At 30.7% G+C, this 18468-nt stretch overlaps 2 protein-coding genes across 6 annotated transcripts; both read right to left on the reverse strand.

The window, feature by feature from the left end:
- Positions 1–232: 232 nt before the first annotated feature.
- Positions 233–3248, reverse strand: LOC106770519. Its single transcript, XM_022784815.1, has 5 exons — positions 3069–3248; positions 2654–2812; positions 1900–2157; positions 867–1000; positions 233–635 (listed from the first exon to the last, which is right to left on the reverse strand). The coding sequence occupies exons 1-5, from the start codon at positions 3246–3248 to the stop codon at positions 425–427; spliced, it is 942 nt and encodes a 313-aa protein (XP_022640536.1). The 3' UTR covers positions 233–424.
- Positions 3249–11806: 8558 nt separating this feature from the next.
- On the reverse strand, positions 11807–17813 carry LOC106772789. Of its 5 annotated transcripts, none has more exons than XR_001376628.2 (6): positions 17463–17813; positions 17202–17317; positions 14653–15061; positions 13685–13773; positions 13510–13597; positions 11807–11998 (listed from the first exon to the last, which is right to left on the reverse strand). XR_001376628.2 is itself a non-coding variant. In XM_014659375.2 (3 exons), the coding sequence occupies exons 1-3, from the start codon at positions 17568–17570 to the stop codon at positions 14698–14700; spliced, it is 588 nt and encodes a 195-aa protein (XP_014514861.1). In that variant the 5' UTR covers positions 17571–17813; the 3' UTR covers positions 14499–14697. The 5 variants fall into 5 exon arrangements, 1 of the variants encoding a protein (XP_014514861.1); XR_001376629.2 differs by lacking the exon at positions 11807–11998 and adding an exon at positions 12005–12801; XR_001376626.2 differs by lacking the exon at positions 11807–11998 and having other exon boundaries at positions 13410–13597.
- Between the last annotated feature and the right edge of the window lie 655 nt (positions 17814–18468).

The raw sequence follows: 18468 nt of genomic DNA on the forward strand, positions 1-18468 counted from the left end.
TTTGAAAGTCACCATTGTGAATGGTATAATGATAATTCTAAAAATCACGGGGTGTAAAAAAAAAAGCCTGACAAGTTAGTTAACAAGTATGTTTTTTATTCATTCAGAAAAAAAAAAGAGGTGTAAATTAATTACAATATGGTAGGAATAGTTTTTAGCCCAGTTATGGTAAAAGATAAAAAAAAAATATTTGTGATTAGATAATAGTGTGAATTCTTTATTTGATCAGTGTATGAATTATATAACTTGTTATCTTTTCTTAGTAATCTTTTACTGGTTGAGCTAAGTAGGCTAGATGTGTATATGATACTAAGATAAAATTAATAAACGAAAAAGAAATGCACCCATATTTTCCAACCATACATAACGTAAATGGCAAGAAAATTTAGAAATATGAAGCATGGAGAATTACAAAAGCAGATGTTCAGAGGCTAAGGGAGTAGGGGTAGACAATGTGATGCAGATCATAACCAATAGAAAATTGAGTGGTTCCTTCATCTAAATGCAAATTAAAATAAGCAGAATGTGAACTTGGAAAACTTCTTCGGCTTAATTCCAGCAATCGGTTATCGCTTTGCAATATCTTCATGTAGTGTTGATCAAGAACGCCAGGAGGAAATTCAAGATAGTGCCTCCTGAAAATCATTTTTTCTCAAACTATTATTCATGTTAAAAATAAAATGTGCATTTTTATAATTGTAACCAAATAAAAAAAGTAACTTTAGTTTTACATAAAATCTGAAAACATGCTCTCAAAATTATTTTTAACTTGAAAAAAATAGACCAAATATGTGAGCAGAAGATATAATTTTGAATTGAACATAGAAATTAAAAGAAAAAAAAATGCAGAAAGACTAAAAATATACCGGTATTGTGAAGCTTGAGCATTGGTGAAGTCATTGGATATGGTCCACATGGTATGTTTTTTGGGCTTTGGTTCAATCTCCCTAAAGAATGATGGTACTTTGTCTAACTGTAGGACATAATATTCGCCATTAAGCTATTTTAATCACTTAAAAGGTTAGGTCAAAAAAATCCATTTGAAATTTCAAACTATTAACAGTGCATTTAATTCATTTTTATATCTACTAATTTTAATATTATTTACAATAATTAAGAGAAGTAAGGTTGGATAATGAATATAAATATTTTTTTAGATTTTTTTAACAATAATAAGTATGATATAAAAAAAAAAACATAAAAAATAACCAACCTGTTTATTAAATTACTGTATATTATCTTAGGTTTAACTTAATATTATTTTACTGTCGATAATGAACAACTTTTTAGGATTTTTTTTCGATCTCTTAAAGAACTAAAGAAAATGATTTCTTTTGAAATACAATAAGTTGATATATTTCTTAGGTTATAATTTTTAATTATATTAACAGTTAATTATATATTTTTTTGTAATTATAAACATTCTACACTTAATTATACTTTTAATTATTGTACACTAATTCAAATAAAATAATGGAAGAAGGAATGAAATTGTTGACTACTGATCCGTAATGATGATTGGATTTACTTGGACTCATTATCCATTGAGCTTGCTTTGTGATTATTTTAATGTGCATACTTTTTTGTGATAGATATTATCAATTTATATATTAATTTATGAATAAGAAATGAAGAGCTCAAGTGGCAACGTGACATTGCAATTGCATTTTTTATTCATCTTGGCCCACTTTCCACTTCTTTACTTTCCTACCCTCTTATTTTATTATCCATTTTATAATAATTAAGATGAACATCTTATCAATGAGTAATTATATATAATCCTGTTTTTTAAAACTAATATTTATTACTAACTATTATACTACTATAAATTTAAAATTGTTGAAAACTTACTTTCTTTTTCTTCAAGACAACAGACAAATTTATGGTAACATTTTAAACGAAATTGTATATGTAAAACTTCAATCTATAGTTTTTTGTTTCGACATTTTCTTTTTCTAAAGTAACATAATAAAGGAAAAATACCTCAATTTCCAGAACTCCAGGTGAGTGTTCCTCGATAACAGCTCGAATGGCTGATATATTCTGATACTGTATTTCAATTTTGTACTTCAAACCATCGTGTAATATCTCCCACATCAATTTTTGTCTTGCGTAATAACACTTAGCTACTAATTCATAAGGATATTTAGCTTCAATCTGCATCATTAAATTCTACTCAATAATACTCAATGTATTCTTTTTTTCATGTCATGTTTGACAAAATTAAAGAAATTGATCATTCTATTTAGTCTTTAAGACTATATTGTTGGGTGCAAACAAAATTTCACATCATAAAAAATAAGAAATGAACATAAGTTTATATACACATAAGATATTTCCATTGATAAGAGATATTTTAAAGTGATACCAAAATCAAATCCGTAAAGACTTGTTCCAAAGTGGACAATATTATCAAAATCTGTTCAAGTTAAGAAAATTATAGTTTTTATTTAAGCTTCTAAACTGCATTTCAAAATTTGCAGGTGCTGTCAATTTTGAACATTTGTTTGCAGAATAACTTAGCGATAGAAGCAAAAGGAAAAGCTAAAGTCAGGGAAGATAAAGGTCAAAAGTATTTACAGAAAGCAATTTTGTATCTGCATTAATTTAACATTCTACATTTGACCTACAAGATTATATAATAATTACGTACCTTAAAGTAGCCGATTCTGAGCATGTTCATTGGAAACTGCACAGCCTTCAGTTTCTCAACTTTGTTGGCTGCTGCAACTTGACTTGGTTCCATCATTTCAGGAGTCAAAGTGAATTTCAACCCGATGGGTGGTGGAAGCTGCGAAAATTCTTTCAGGGCCTGTACAAAAAACAAGAAAAAAACGCAGAATTATAATACAGTTTAATAGTAAAGTTGAAAGAGATAGATGAGTTTAGAAGGAAAATCCTTTGATAAAATGATAAGAATTAACATTTATCGATAAAATATATCATTAAGATAATTCTATGAAAAATTAAAAGGAAAAAAGGAAAATGCAATGCATGGGGCTGCAGGTAGAGAAATTGAATATACTACTGATATTATTATAGTTTGCATGCATGACAAAAAATAATACCCTTTTAGACGCAGTTTGTGCATCATCATGATATTCTGTGTGGTGGTCATCGTGAAGGTATGAGAAATACAGAAATTGATTCTCCGAAGAGTTATATTTATATGAAGTCATAGCAATGTGTTGGTGGTGGGTGAATCCTTCTTGATAAACACTGTCACTGGAAGCAGTGCTGTGTGCCATAGAAGATACTGCAAGCTCAATATGCAGAGGATTGAAGCTATGTTACTCCTTATATATTATCTCGTACAGGGTGTGTTCATGATTTTTAATTAGTGTTTATCTTTAAAGTCTGAACAAAGTGGACTAAGACCATTTTTGATGATAAAAAAGTAATTAGTGGATTAATTTAACTTAAGTAGAAGCTTCCTAAAATAGGTTCTATTCAGATCAATTCAATTTTTCCCAAACATTCTCAAGTTAGGCTAAAAATTGTGCTTTGATTAATAACCCTATTTTTGTTCTTTATTTTTTAAAGAAAAAGGCTTTTCCAAATTTTATGCTTGGTTATGTATTTTAAATCCAAGTTAAGGTTAATTAAGACTAGTAAGAAATCACATAACTTTTATGAGTTTTACTTGGTATTTCCATTGATATTTTTTTAGAAATATTTAATAATTAAAGTTGAATATATGTTTAAGACTTATATTTGAAAGTATTGATTACATTAAAATAATTATATGCATGAGTAATTATATGTAGATACTAAAGAAAAATTAAAATTAAATAGATAATATAACATTTCAATTTTAACAGTTTACCATAATTGATAAAACAAAATAAATTTGTCTCAACTTATAGATATAGTATTAATACAGTTATATATAGAAGAAAATAATTATAATAATAAATATATTTAAGAGAGTTAAACATAATTACTAGACCATCAAGAAGATGCTCTACAACATCACCGTCCTCCATCATAGATGTTTCAACACTTATCTCTCATTTGTTTACACCAATAAGGTGAACAGGACATCAAAGTTAACAAAAGAGATAACAAGATAAACTTGTGTTCAAAAAACTTCATAAACAATTTAATACATCACATATTAGTTCAACATTTTATAACTCATATAAACATCTAATCAGTTAGACTCAATTATCTGAATACATGTTTTGATATATGTATTCAATATAGGTGTACACCCGTAATAGTATTTATAATTTATATTCTACAGAGTCATTAGGGGTTATCACCTTACTACTCACGAGGTTAATCTTTCACACTTGAGACCAAAAGTCCAAGGTAAAGGACCTTCTACCATTATTTCCCCTACTCCATTTATATGGATATGAATTAAATGGTTGGTAGTATATCAAGATGCTTGCTTTTAGAATCCCCACATGTCAAAGCACATACTAACAATATCACCAACCAATTCCTCCTTGTCATCATATTATCATACATGAATAAACACCATACATAGTCATAATCATATTATAAACCAATAATTGTTTTTAACATTCAGATAATCACACTCATTAAACACATTATAAAAGGTATATGAAAACTTAGTTAAAATTTTGGTATTTTTGGTCAACCACTAGATTTGTTCACTCAGCGAAAGCCCATTGTTCAGCCACCAGATCTACTCACTCAGCGAAAGCACTCTTGTTCAGCCACCAAATCTACTCGTTCCACTAGGGCCTGATAGCATACTCGCTCAAAAGACCAAATTTGCTTGCCCAGCAGGAAGATCACTAGAACTTAAAAACTTAAACTCTCCCAAAAGTTGCCCAACGACCATCAAGTCAATAAACTTTGACTTTTACTTTGTCCAGCAAGTATATATGCTTGCTTAACGAGTATGCATAATTTCGCAGAACAGAATTATGTAGATTTATGTCATTCCAATCTTGTAAAACTAGTCTAACACTAACCATAGATGTTCAAATCAACACATTCTCATATCACGTGCATTTCAACAATACAATTCACTCCAAATAAAGGCTCAATCCTCCAATTATAATAGAGTTTCAATCACATTATATCTAAGACGATTCAAGCTTCCTAATTCAACTCAACAGGTCATATCTTCTAAGACAACTCAATTAAACAATCCAATTGTCATACAAGCATACAAACATCAATCAAAACTTACCTATCATATAAGAAAATCATTAAATAACAAAAAACAAAAATAATTAATTATGAATTAGACATAATTTTATAAACTATTTTTTTATTTAAAATAGCCTATATCAGTAATAAAAAAAATTATAATTAGTTATTAAATTAGAGTTTAAAGTTGTCTTTAACATTAACTAAAACCATTTTGTGTCTATTATTAATACTAAGTAAGTATTATTGATTTATATTAAATAAGTAGCTAAAACCTTAACAGGTCATGTTAGAGGTCAAGTTAAAATCTAATTTACAAATTATATATAATTTTCTTGATAATAAATATTGTTTTAAATATTAATAATTTTTAGTTTATAAAATAATGTCTAATTTAATTAATATATTGATAAAATATTTTTTTTATTTCTAAATTTGGTTGGTATTTATTGATTTTCTTGTAATAATATATAATAGTATATATTAAAAAGTTTAAAATTATATATTATATATATATATATATATATATATATATATATATATATATATATATATATATGTGTGTGTGTGTGTATGTATGTATGTATATGAAATACTAATAGGGAAATAAAACACATCTGAACAAAATTCATTAGATAAAAATTGATTTAGAGAAAAAAAAATGTATTCAATCATGGTACATATTAAGTTATAAAATATTTTAAAATTCATATTAACTTATAAAATGTTTTAGAAGTTAAGAATGTTAGTCTTCAAATTACGCTCTTTTGTCATTGAATAAGTTTTTGAATTAATATTAAACAGTCTTAAAAATTAAAAATTAAATATGTTAATTATTTTAAATTTTAATTTTAACATAGTACGTATTTATTTTAGTGACTAATTCTTTAAATTTACCTACTACTAATTCAATCTTTATGAACAAATTTTCTTGTAACAAAATAAATAAAAGCCTAATTTTAATAACTCATTTTCTGAGTGCAAATTCAAACATTTTACTCTCTTAAGTCCTTCATGCAAGAGATTAGAATACGAGGAAAATAAATCTAAATTGTATAACTTAATTACAAAATATGATCAAAATATATAAATATAGTTAATTAAAAATAAATATAACTTTGTGTACTGGTTGTTGTCTGGGGAAAACATATACATAAATTATAATAGTTAATTAAAAATAAATACAACTTTGTCTGTGTTTTTCTATTGTGCTGAATTTTACTAATTGATTTTGCTTTTTTATTGATTATTTTCTCTTCTATAGTTTTATGAAGGAGGTTTTTCAAGTTGATTTTATAATTAAATTCAAAGTATTATAGAGCTTAATATCTTAATTCTTAGATATTTTCCTTGTATTTATATTTTAAGGTTACTGACCAGTTGAATGCAACTTTTTTATTCAAGAGAGAATTAATATAAGTTTCTGTTTGTTTACACTTCTTTTGCTCTACCTTATCGATCACATCATTTATCATTATTTCCATACTCTTGAAAAAGCATTTAAATTAATGATTGGATGCAGAAATAGGTATAAACCATCTTAAATCAATCTACCCATCAAATATTTGTCATCATAGTTTGAAAAATGGCTCGCGAATGAGCAATTCATTCTTACTACTTCTTAAAAGGTGATTAGCATGTTAAGAGCTCTGATGATGGAAAGATAAATCTAGAAAAGTCAAACAAGTTCAACAAAGAAAGTAGTATTAAATAAATAATCAAGAGTTAAAAAGGGAGAAAATAGAAGAATGGAGGTGGCTAATAATAATTACACGACTTAATTGAAAATGTTCCATGTAACTTTCCAACTTGATAATTGAAAAAAGCAGCAGCAGCATATGAACACTGCTACTATTCTCTTCAACGTTGGTGCTTTTCTTTTTCTTTCTTTCTTCCTTTCTTTCCACTCTCAACGAGAATGACAGAAAGTGATCAGATGACTCCCAGTTTGACGACGCCCAAAGAAAGAGATGCTTCCAGATTTTCTGACGTAACAAGAGCTGCCAAATCTTTCTACATGCTCACGCGTATCCATATTTTCTCATTACTTTATTCATTTCTTCATCTCTCACATTCCACTTCATAACAATTATATCCTAAACGTCACGTCACTCCATTTTCTTCCTTCTTTAAACCTCTAAGTTTGCCGTCATTTGAGACACTTCTCTTTATCCCATCAATTCAACTCACCATAACATACATAAATATGAAATATGAAATGAAATGAGTGTCTTATTTTGGTGACATGACAGAAATGTCAACAAATTTTAGTGATGATGAAGCAATTGTGAAATGATTTGCATTGGCATGGAAGTAATGATTGGAGACTAAGACGGCTATGTATGAGTACTGTTTGAATCCACGAAAACTACCCAATTGCATTTGCAGAGTGGAGAGTGGAGAGTGGAGACCCACCATGAGATTTGATAGGTCACACCATTAACAGGGTTTCAATGCTGATGCATGAACCTGCAGACGCATTACTACAATGCAAAAGTACAATCTTATATGTGCACGGTTCAGAGCACGCACGCACGCAGAGACTATATAATATTGGTAAGAATCTACGTGTGAGATTGTGTTATAGTCACAAAGCTTCAAAAAGCCATCCACGTGTTAGGTGTGTCATTCTTTCATCTGGTTCAGAATTACCAACAGTGATTCGCCATGGTTTAAGAAATAGTATCATGGTTACGTGGATACCACCTTTATGTTTTAAAAACTAAAACGCATGTGACGGTTTTTTCATGTAGAAAATCTAATGTCACTTCAAATTGGCATCGTCCTATGTAATCTAAAAGCCATCGCATATTGCGATGTCATGCTGCTATGGGAGTGGATAGAGATAACATTAGAAAAAGTTTGAAAGTACGTTGCGTCGTGCTTTTATAGTTTACTCCGCCCTAGGATTGCATCTCATTCATTTATAAAATATTTGGCATAAAGTTTGTGATTCCTCTTCTAGAAAATATGAGTGTATTTGGGCATGTGATACATATTATCAAAGTTTATATTATTAGGAACTAAACCTATTAGTGATTTATGATTGCTCTCGTCCTTATCTACTTCTAAATAACAAAGTTTGGTCAATTTATACAATATCATACTCCAACTTAAGTAGGCTACTAAATTTATTAAAGATAAAAATAAAAAAGAGATTTATTATAATATTGAATGATGGTTTGTGAATAAGGTGGTACTTTTATTTAGGTCATCTTTCGTTAATAGGCTTTAGATATATTTTAAAAATATTATATCATTAATCAAGTGTAACATATAAAGAGACTCCTACACTGAATGATAGAAAATGTTTGAATCGAAAGGTTGAGAATGTAGAAGAATTGGAGGGAAAGACAACTGTCAGCAAGGGTCACGTGGAAGAAACAAATAAGAGAAATGACATGTGTAAAAGGGTGAGAGCACGTAGGGAGAATGTGCTTTTAAGGGATTTCGTTTGGTGAAAAGAAACAATTTTGGTATGAACCACTTCCTTTCTTCTCTGCTGAACTCTGATTCTATCTTTAACAGAAATATCCTCTTATACTAAATTCTCCTCTTCTCCTTCTCAGGTTGAATCACATCCATGGGGAATTCTTGATAGAATATTGTTTTAGTCTTCTTATATTGTTATTTTCTTACAAACTTGTTCCACACATAAACAATTGCATAGATTTTACTGTTATATCTCTATTTCAATAAAACTCCCTGTTACATTTTGGTGCTTTTATTAACGTCAATGGCTGAAAATACTCGAATGAAAGATACGCAAACCCAACTCACTTCCATTTTGAATTAGATCGAGAAACAACCAGATCGTGACAAAGCTAATCGCGATTTACTCATGCAATTTCAAACAGCTAACAATGACCATATGGATTAGATGCAGAAATTGTTCGATTCATTCACGTCTAGCGACAATCGGCACATTGATGCTTCGAACTCAACTGGTTCGCCCTTGCTGGTGACTCCTTCTGTTTCTGCAGTGCCAGTACGCAACATATCCTTGCGTTTTCCTCACTTTGATGGCACCACACCGGCGTTAGAATGGATTTTCAAAGCTGAGCAATTTTTTAATTATCATCATACTCCTGATCACGAGAGAGTGGAGATTGCTTCTATTCATTTTGAGAAGGATGTGATTTCGTGGTTTTAAATGTTGCATCGTATGGTAGTAGTTCGCACATGGTCAGATTTGACGAGAGCTTTGGAAAGTCATTTCGGTCCATCTCCTTTTGACTCACCTACTATAGAATTGTTCAAAGTGTATCATTCTGGAACAGTTTCAGAGTACTACCTCAAATTCATGGCCCTAGCAAATAGATCGGAGGGTCTTACGGATGGTGTGATCTTACATTGGGTCCTCCTATTTTGGAAGTGCTCAATTACATCCCTATTTTGGTAAAATTGATCCAACAATGTCCTTACCGTTAATTTTAGTGAACGACATTAACTTTTTAGCGAGGTGGCATGTTGATGTGTTATTTAATTATCACGTGGCACAGTAAAATTTCTTTGTTTGGAAACCTTCTTCCCTTCCTCTTCCTTTCCCTTCCCCTTCCTCTTGCAGTTTTGATGTTATGGGGTTCTTGCATTTTTCCAATGGGTTATCTGAAACTAGATAACTTCCTTGGAATTTGGATACTCCTTTTTCTCAGTTATAAAAATAGAAGACAATTTTTTTTCTGTGGCATGACCCTCCGTTAATTATGTTGGTGTCCAACATTTTTGTTCAAAAGACTTGTGCTTTCTCTAAGGTCACTCTCTTGCTATTCACTAAACGATGAGATTTTGAGATTCATGAGGATCGGATCAACCGGATCTTCCCCGAAACCATTGAAAGAAAATTTTTTTTTCAGATTCTGCAAAGTTGGAAACAAATGGACCAAAATAGGGGAGATCTGAATCGCTCCAGATCGGTGAGCCCTACGTCGTTGTAGTCGTGGCGCTTGTCGTCAAACTCCTCACCGTGAGCCGCCGCTACCCACTCACCTTTTAATCGGATGTTGTCGTTGTTCTAGAACGACAATCTTTAGCCGTCGAAGCCCTCTGTCATTACTGTTGCTTTCGTGTTCGTTTCCTTTTTTTGTTTTTTTTTTGTTGTGTGAAAAAGTAATCAGGAAAAAAAATAGGCTCCCATTTTATCTTGCTCTTGGCTGAAGATTGGAAACCCTAAATAAATTTGTTGCCTCGCTCTTCAATCGTCGAATTTCCATTCGGAGTGGCCGAGAGCAATCATGTCGTGGCTGAGATCTGCGGTGAACAAGTCATCGAAGTCGGCAACAATAACAACCTCACTTGCATCGTCAGGAACTACGCTGACATCATCATACAGCAAGCCGATCAAGTCATTGATGAGGGTGCCAAAATCCTTTAGGACCACATTGGTGCTATGAATTACAAAAGTGTTGCTAAGACCATAAAGAAGTTGGAAGACGCTGCTATCTCTTACAGGGGCCTGAGAGAGTGTAGTTGTTTAAAAGATGGGTGGTTATGCTTCAAGAGATTCAGAGATGCAATTAACAAACCAAGGAGAACCCAAAGAGACCATCCCTGATTCTTTACTACGATTCTGATGTTGAGGGTGAACCATTAAATTTTCGTGATGTTTTCCTTCAAAGTCAGGCATTAGACAATGCTTCTAAATGATGATGTTGCAGAGTTCAAGAAAAGAGTTGGGAAGAGTTATGGTATGTCATTCAAAGTTGGGAACGATGATGCAAACCAAACTGTGCCATGTCATTCAGAATTGTATAGTCATCATGCCACCTTATTAAAAAGTTAACGCCGTCTTTTAAAATTAACGACAAGGACATTATTGTTTCAATTTTACCAAAAGAAGAACCCAAGTGAGCACTTCCAAAATAGAAAGACCCAATTGGAACTAACCTGCAAAAATAGGAACCTACGAACCTATTAAACTTTTTGTTTATCCTTATTTACAATACAATAAAAAGAATATTAACTAATAATATTGAAACATAAAATAATAAATAACTAAATTAATTTAGGTGGACTGACAAATCAATCCAGTTCACCACAGATTCAACCCGTAGGTGCTAAGTAAGTCGGGTTAAAAATTGACTATATCAAAAAGTGACATTTTTTTCAAATCCAATCCAATCCAAACTATATTCTAACTTATTTTGACCCCACTTGACACATGATACTAATACATAAAAAAAATTAAAAATATATTATTTAGAAAATTAAAAAGACAAAAAAAAACTAGCATATGTCCTTGACCTCATTGATACGAAACTAATGGAAATGACCTTTGAAACAAAAACTAAAAAAAAAATATCCTTTCAACTATCCAATTAAAATTGGAACCAGTAATTAAAACAAATAAAGAAAGAAAAAAAGTGAAGCTTTTTATTGAAAGATATACAAATATATACACTCCTGAAATTTTAATGCAAGTCTCACAACTCTTTCTTTTCTATCAATTATTAATTTATACCTTTAAGACCAAATCATTTTTTATGAACATAACCTTTTATAAAGTTTATTGACAAAAATGTTAAGAAATGCATTTATGGACTTATAAAAAATAAGACATGATTATTGATAGAAAATATTTATCTAATTATGAGGGATTGTACCATTTCATATTAGTATAACTATTCTATTAATTAAATAATTTTATAATTGATAATAAACATAATAACTATATAAGTATACTCCATGTATTCTAATAATTGTCATTAATTTACATTTTTTTTTCAAAACATAATACTTGATCAAAAGAATAGAAACTTTATGTAATACAAAAGAATCTATACATAAGTAGCTTTTCCCATCTACATATTTCAGGACTATATCACTATTGCAAGCCCTCACCTCCATTATCTCTTGCTCTTGTGCAAAACTACACGATCATAACAAATAACAAATAAAGTATATTTAGAAAGAATAAAACTTAAACTCGAGGATTTTACACCGGTCATATAAATTTCGAAAATTTATCACTCTCATCTCATATTATAGAGTAAACTCACCATGACATGCCTCAAAGATTCTCTTTCAAACTAAATCCCATCCTAGAAATCTTCACTACCTAAATATCTCTTTTATGTGAGTTAAAAAACTTAATAAAATCCAAATAATCTCCTATTTGAATCCCTATTCAATACACATTAACACTAAAATGAAATATTTTCTTCCTTGAAAGTCATTCCACCTTCATCAACACCAATCACATATACAATATGCTTGATCACATGCATCATCACATTTAGATCTAAACATTTTCATCTCATTCATCACATGCATCATCACATTTAGATCTAAACATTTTCATCTCATTCATCACATGCATCATCACATTTATATCTAAACATTTTCTTCTCATTCATTACTTACATTGCATCTCTCTTTCAATAATTAATCGACATTTAAACACATTTTAAAACACTTCATATCTTAACCTTTCTCATCTTATATGCAACCCCTTTCCTACGGAGGAACAAAAATTCATCGGTGTTTCACTCGCTTAACAAACAAGACCTCTGAGAACAATTTTCATAAATTCGTGTCTTATTTCACAGCTAGTGAAACATTCCTATTTCTCTTACTTTTCGCAAAAACATTCTCATTCTCGCTTAGCGAGTGCATTTCGCCCAACAAATAGGTGATTTTCTGCCTCGTTGACTTGTTTCAAATAGAAAAATTCTGAAAGATTAAAAAAGGACAACCTGTCACCTATTTTTTATGGTGGTGTACAATGATTGAATTAGTATTAATTAAAAGAAACATAATCTAATTTTAGAATAGTAGCACAGTTAACACTTTGCAACGGTAAAACCTAAAAATTCAGATCATACATGAGTATATTTATGTCAAAATTCCAATAATATACATTAATATTTATCAATATTTAGGATAAAAAAGAAAATATTTTATGTTTATAATATTACTTTTTAAGAAAACCGTTAAAATGGTATTATATTAAACTTCTATTGACATGTTATAGACGAGTATTTCTCGCGGTTGTTTTACCAAATTTCTGATTTTTAAAATTTTCTCTTGAAATAAATTTTATAGTAATTAAACATGTTTCCACACCGGTTCAACAGATGTTTTATCCAACGGACATATTCAGTCCAGATTTCTGAGTATTCATATAAGTTTATTTTTTTAGGAGAAACATTGACCAAGAAACTTAGTAGAATAGAAGTTCTATATAGATAGATAGAATTATGGGCTGAAATAGTCTATAAAAATATTTTTTCTTTGGTAAATCTAGGCTTCTGTTTTTTAATGTTGATAAGATTAACGGATACTGGGTACAAGTAGAATCTGATTCCATAATGATCAGATCAAGTTAGATGAAAGAAATCTTCCATTCCAACTTGATAGGTTGAAGGTGGAGGCACTTACCTTCGTTCATTTGTAAAGATTCAAAAATGAACAACTCCTTCGATCCTAAAGAACCCCTAGAGGTATTCCAAAATATTTGCATATGTACCTATATTGAACAAAGAAAACAACGAGTGAGGTGTTCGGATATTTAACTTTTTAATGTTAAAAAATATATTGAGCCACCAACACTAACCATAGTAATAATGTCACGCGAGAATCTTGCGAAAGCAATTGCGGAGCTTGTAGTTGTAGGCATCCCGCGCTCCAAAAGCAAAAAGAATGCTTTCTTGATAAATAACCCAATGATTAGACTCTCAACAATTACTATTTACCTTAATTTCATAAATTTAGAGAATTGAAGCCATGTAACTACTCATGGTAGTGTTCTGATTCATATTAGAACATATACTCCAAATTTTATAAATCACTCTAAAAATTAATTAAAATATGTTTTAACAGCGCACCAAAAACTTCTGTTTAAAAGCTTCCTTATAATGTCTTTTATTTTCCACCACTTGACTGTTTACTACTAAAACGCAACCGAAACAAAGACCATTATCATTAGCAAATGTCGATCTAATAATGAATGAAAAAGCTAATGTAAAAATCAATATGTACACAGTCACAACAATGCAGATAATAAAGGATTGTTCATAACAACACAGTAAGTCTCAATTCACTTTATGAAAACAGTTAAAAGTCACTTAAAATTATATATATATATATATATATATATATATATATATATATATACACATATACATATATACATATATATATATATGTGTGTGTGTGTGTATATATATATAACAAGTTTTTTCAAGTTTTTTCAAGCTGGATATGGTCAGTAGCCTGAAAATTTAACTGTTTTAGGCCAATTGAATTATGTTGTAAGATTCAATGCAAATCAAGAGGGCTTCAAGCTTTATGGCACATACCATGATACGCACATTGTAACACACAAATCTCCTCTATCAAACTTCACAAAACTAAAATAAGAAGATTAGTCAATCAACAACAGACTTTTTAAGTTTCATTAATGAATTTCATCAATTGTAGGTATAGCATACATAATGATTGTTGCATAGCACACAACTTTCAGTGCCAAGATTCATCCAAACTGCAGTGAAGTTCTACAAAGTGTCAATGTAATATATTTACCAGATTTGATCACTGCAGTTACAAAAGGATTGTCGAATTTGCAACTCAAGTCTTCGAAATTGATACAGGTGATTTGCCAGAACCTTCCAATACTGCCGCGGGATCAGAGAACCTGGTTGAAGTTTCATCTGGTCCTTCCAAATTTATTTCACTGAAGCTTCTTTTCTTTGACGGAGTATTTGTATTTGGGATTTCATTTTCCTTCTGCTTTCCCTTGCCTTTTTCTTTTCTGTTGCCAGCCTCCTTTTCAGATTGCTGCTCTCCATTAGGAAGTGGAAACAATGGAGGTTCCTGGCCACTCAGTCGACAAAACACTCGCTCAACAGTTTCACTTATCTCCTTTCCCAGGCCATTATTGTCTACAATTAAATCCCAAACTGATTTTGAGGCTTTTTCGAGTACAGAAGCTCTGCATGAAATAAACATTGATGTAAGAAAAATACAGACGACAAGAGAACCAAGTAGCAGATCAATATATTTTAACAAAAAGATATATAATGATAATCATGAAGATACAATCCTATTGGGAATAATGATTTCTAAAAATGTAAGAATTCTTCCAAGGCCTACATGAACATCTACAACAAAACACAATAGATATTCAGGAATAAGAGGGTAAATAGAAGCACTTAATGGAGTGTGCCATAAAGAGCGACTAAGAATTATCTTGAAGTTTGTACTACCAAGTAGCTGTACATTGAGGAGCCCTGCTTATATATTGTTTTAACCCTTCCAATCCCAAACACACGGCTTCTACTTTCCAAACATGCAAAATCGTTGTGGGGCAGGGTATAAAAGGTTAATAGCAGAAATGAGTAAATCCCTGCGGCAATCCTCTGAAAATTAATAACTATCACTTTGGTTTTGGCCTCTTCAGAATTTTGACATTAGTGTAGACCTCGCAACAATTATAAGAAAATTGACATTAATTTAGTTACTCAAACTCAGTCTATACACAGATGACAGAACGATGATTTTGATGCAGACACATGGTTCCTTAATAACAGGCACCTAAGCATTGTTATCCTACATCGATTTGGAGATGACCACAAAGAACCAAATTTGAGCATGCAAATCTAGGCACTGGCAGCAACACTGGTGCAACTTATGCAAGAGGTAAAAAGCCCCCAAAGAGATAAGGTTGGATCTTATGCAGAGATTCCAAAAGGTGACCACAAATCTACACACCTTTGGATTTTCTGGATGGTGGCTGGAGGATGAAAAGACAATAGATTTGAATTTCGAAGTTTGGTAACCTAGAATAATCTGTGACTTCAAAGCTGGATAGACAACAAAAAACCACTAAAGTAGAAGAAACTTAAATTTTTAAGTTGATCCAGCATACTTAAAACACAAAAATATGGTCCAGTCAATAAATTACCCGACTAGTAGAATGCGTGTGTGGAAAATTACTGATCTTTGAGAAGATTTTCCCCGATGCTATGGATAATTGCATAGTAAAGAGATAAATTTGAAAACTAAAAAATATTCCAGAATGATCACACCTTAATTGTAGGATGTTCTCCCTTGCATCAAAAATTATTCCACTATTTAATTGTTGAGTAAAATAACATCATGCAAGCAGAATAGATCCCCGTATGTTCAAAACTTGGAAACCAAGTCCGGAGTTGGGACAGAATTTGAGCCTCTTCAAATATTTGTACCATTCTATTACAAGACCAAACATAATTTATTCATCCCTTCTGCATACTGGTTGTCGCTTATTTGCAGATTGGTTAGGTACTGTCAGCTAAAGAGTATTAGAACGTTCAACAATGAACATAGAATACAGCAAAGTGGTACAAGCTAGAAAGTATTGTGAAGAATCGATGGGAATAGAGAGAATGGAGAAAAAAATACTCAACAGAAGAAGGAAACCGATCAGAGATGGAAGAAAAGGCAAAGCTAGTTATGGTTTTATGCACCCACAGAAATTGAAATTTAAATTGATCTAAATCAAATTTAAGAGTTTAAATTGACATAACATCGAGTACTAATTAAGGGTCGCCTTTTCAGGTTTTGACAATCATTCCTTGTGAGGAATAAAATTAAAAGTTAATAGCTAAATAAGTAACGAGTTGGCCACCGGTAGATATAGCTTAGGAAAATTAATAGTATTCCATTATATAATTATATGAAAATAATGTTTTGAAATGTACCTTAAAATGCATATAACAAAAAATAAATATAATATAATACAGACTTAGTATAAGTCTATGTGATATATTGTATCTTCCGTTAACTTTTATTAATGATAAGCGATTTTTAATTTGCAGACTAACATATTGAAATGTACTGCAGACCCTAGCATAATTGCTATTTTCATGTGTAGCGGGAGTACTGTTCACACTGGCCAATGCAGCAGTGCTACGGAGGCAGCTGCACTTTATCAATATACATGCCTTTTAGCTAATTTGAAACATGACAGGACTTGTCTGAAGTGCACAGATTTGATTTATGTTCTATATAAGAATAGTTTCAAAGACCATAACCCTCTAACAAAATTCAGAGTTCAGAATATAGAACATTTAGGTTCATGTATCACTTACTCAAGTTCTTGCCGAAGAGCATCAAAGAGCTCTCTTTTAGTCTGTTTTTCAGCACCGGGGGTGTTAAGAACCTTGCTCTGTTCGGCCATCTTTATAGTAGTACTCTTCAATTCCTCCTGTATGAAACAACACAAAAACGTTCAGACTAAAGATCAGAGGAAGTTGAAGAGAAATAGACAGGTAAAGACGCTATTAGAACTCCAAAATATTTATACCAGGATTCGACATCTAAAAAAAAGGAGTGTAGTAATTACTAATTACATTGGCTTTGAGCTGGTTGATGATCTTCAATCTGAGGGCATCAATTGAGCCGTCATTCATCAGCGACTCCAACACATCTTCAGGAGTGATTATTGAGGAAGAAGCCATACGTCGTTGTCCGCGTTGAAGCGTAGCCAAAACAAAGACGCGGAAGAATTTCGATCTTCGTAAGAATCTTGGGTACGGACAAATGTCGGTTTAAAACCGCAGTTATACGGAGGACGCTAACTATTCTGAACTTTGAAAAAGCTAATAAGGTGAATTTGAGGGAAGGAGAACAATCCTGATATCTAAAAACCCTAACACAGATAAATGAAAAAGGTAGACGGTAGCGGAGACCAGTCACGCAGTTCGCAACTCCTTTTATAGACGGTATATTTTAGGAAAGTATATTAAATTTTAGATTACAGAAATATTTTTATTTAAAAAAAATATTTTAAATATAAGAATATTTTAGTAATTTTAAAATTTAAATTAAATAAAAAATGAAAATAGGTAGTTATTTATTAATTATTTAAAAAAAAAGTAGTTATTTTTTACTATTTAAGGAATATTTTTAATTATAATATTTTTAAATAGATATAATTTTTATATTTACGTTGTTTTTTAAAAATGGTTGGATCACATCCACGGACAATATATTTTCCATGATTTAAAAGATATCTTTTGCAATTTTTTTTTTTCATAACTTTATAGAACCTGTGTGGATTTATAGAACCTTTCTAGGTTTATAGAACCTGTCTTGATTTTTAGAACCCGTATGGGTTTACAGAACCCGTATGGGTTTATAAAACCCGTATGGGTTAAAAAAACAATTACTTTTTATTTTATTTTTTATTTTAAAAAACAACTACCTTTTAAAAAATATATAATAAAAGCTAATAACTTGTCTCAGGATTTTTCATAACTACCATTTATTTTTTTATTTTAAATTAAATTTTAAAATTATCAAAATACATTTAAAATTGATTTTCTTTTTTAACAGAGATATTTTTGTAACCTAAAA

Source organism: Vigna radiata, chromosome 8 (assembly GCF_000741045.1).
Source record: "Vigna radiata var. radiata cultivar VC1973A chromosome 8, Vradiata_ver6, whole genome shotgun sequence".
NCBI classification, from domain to species: domain Eukaryota; kingdom Viridiplantae; phylum Streptophyta; class Magnoliopsida; order Fabales; family Fabaceae; genus Vigna; species Vigna radiata.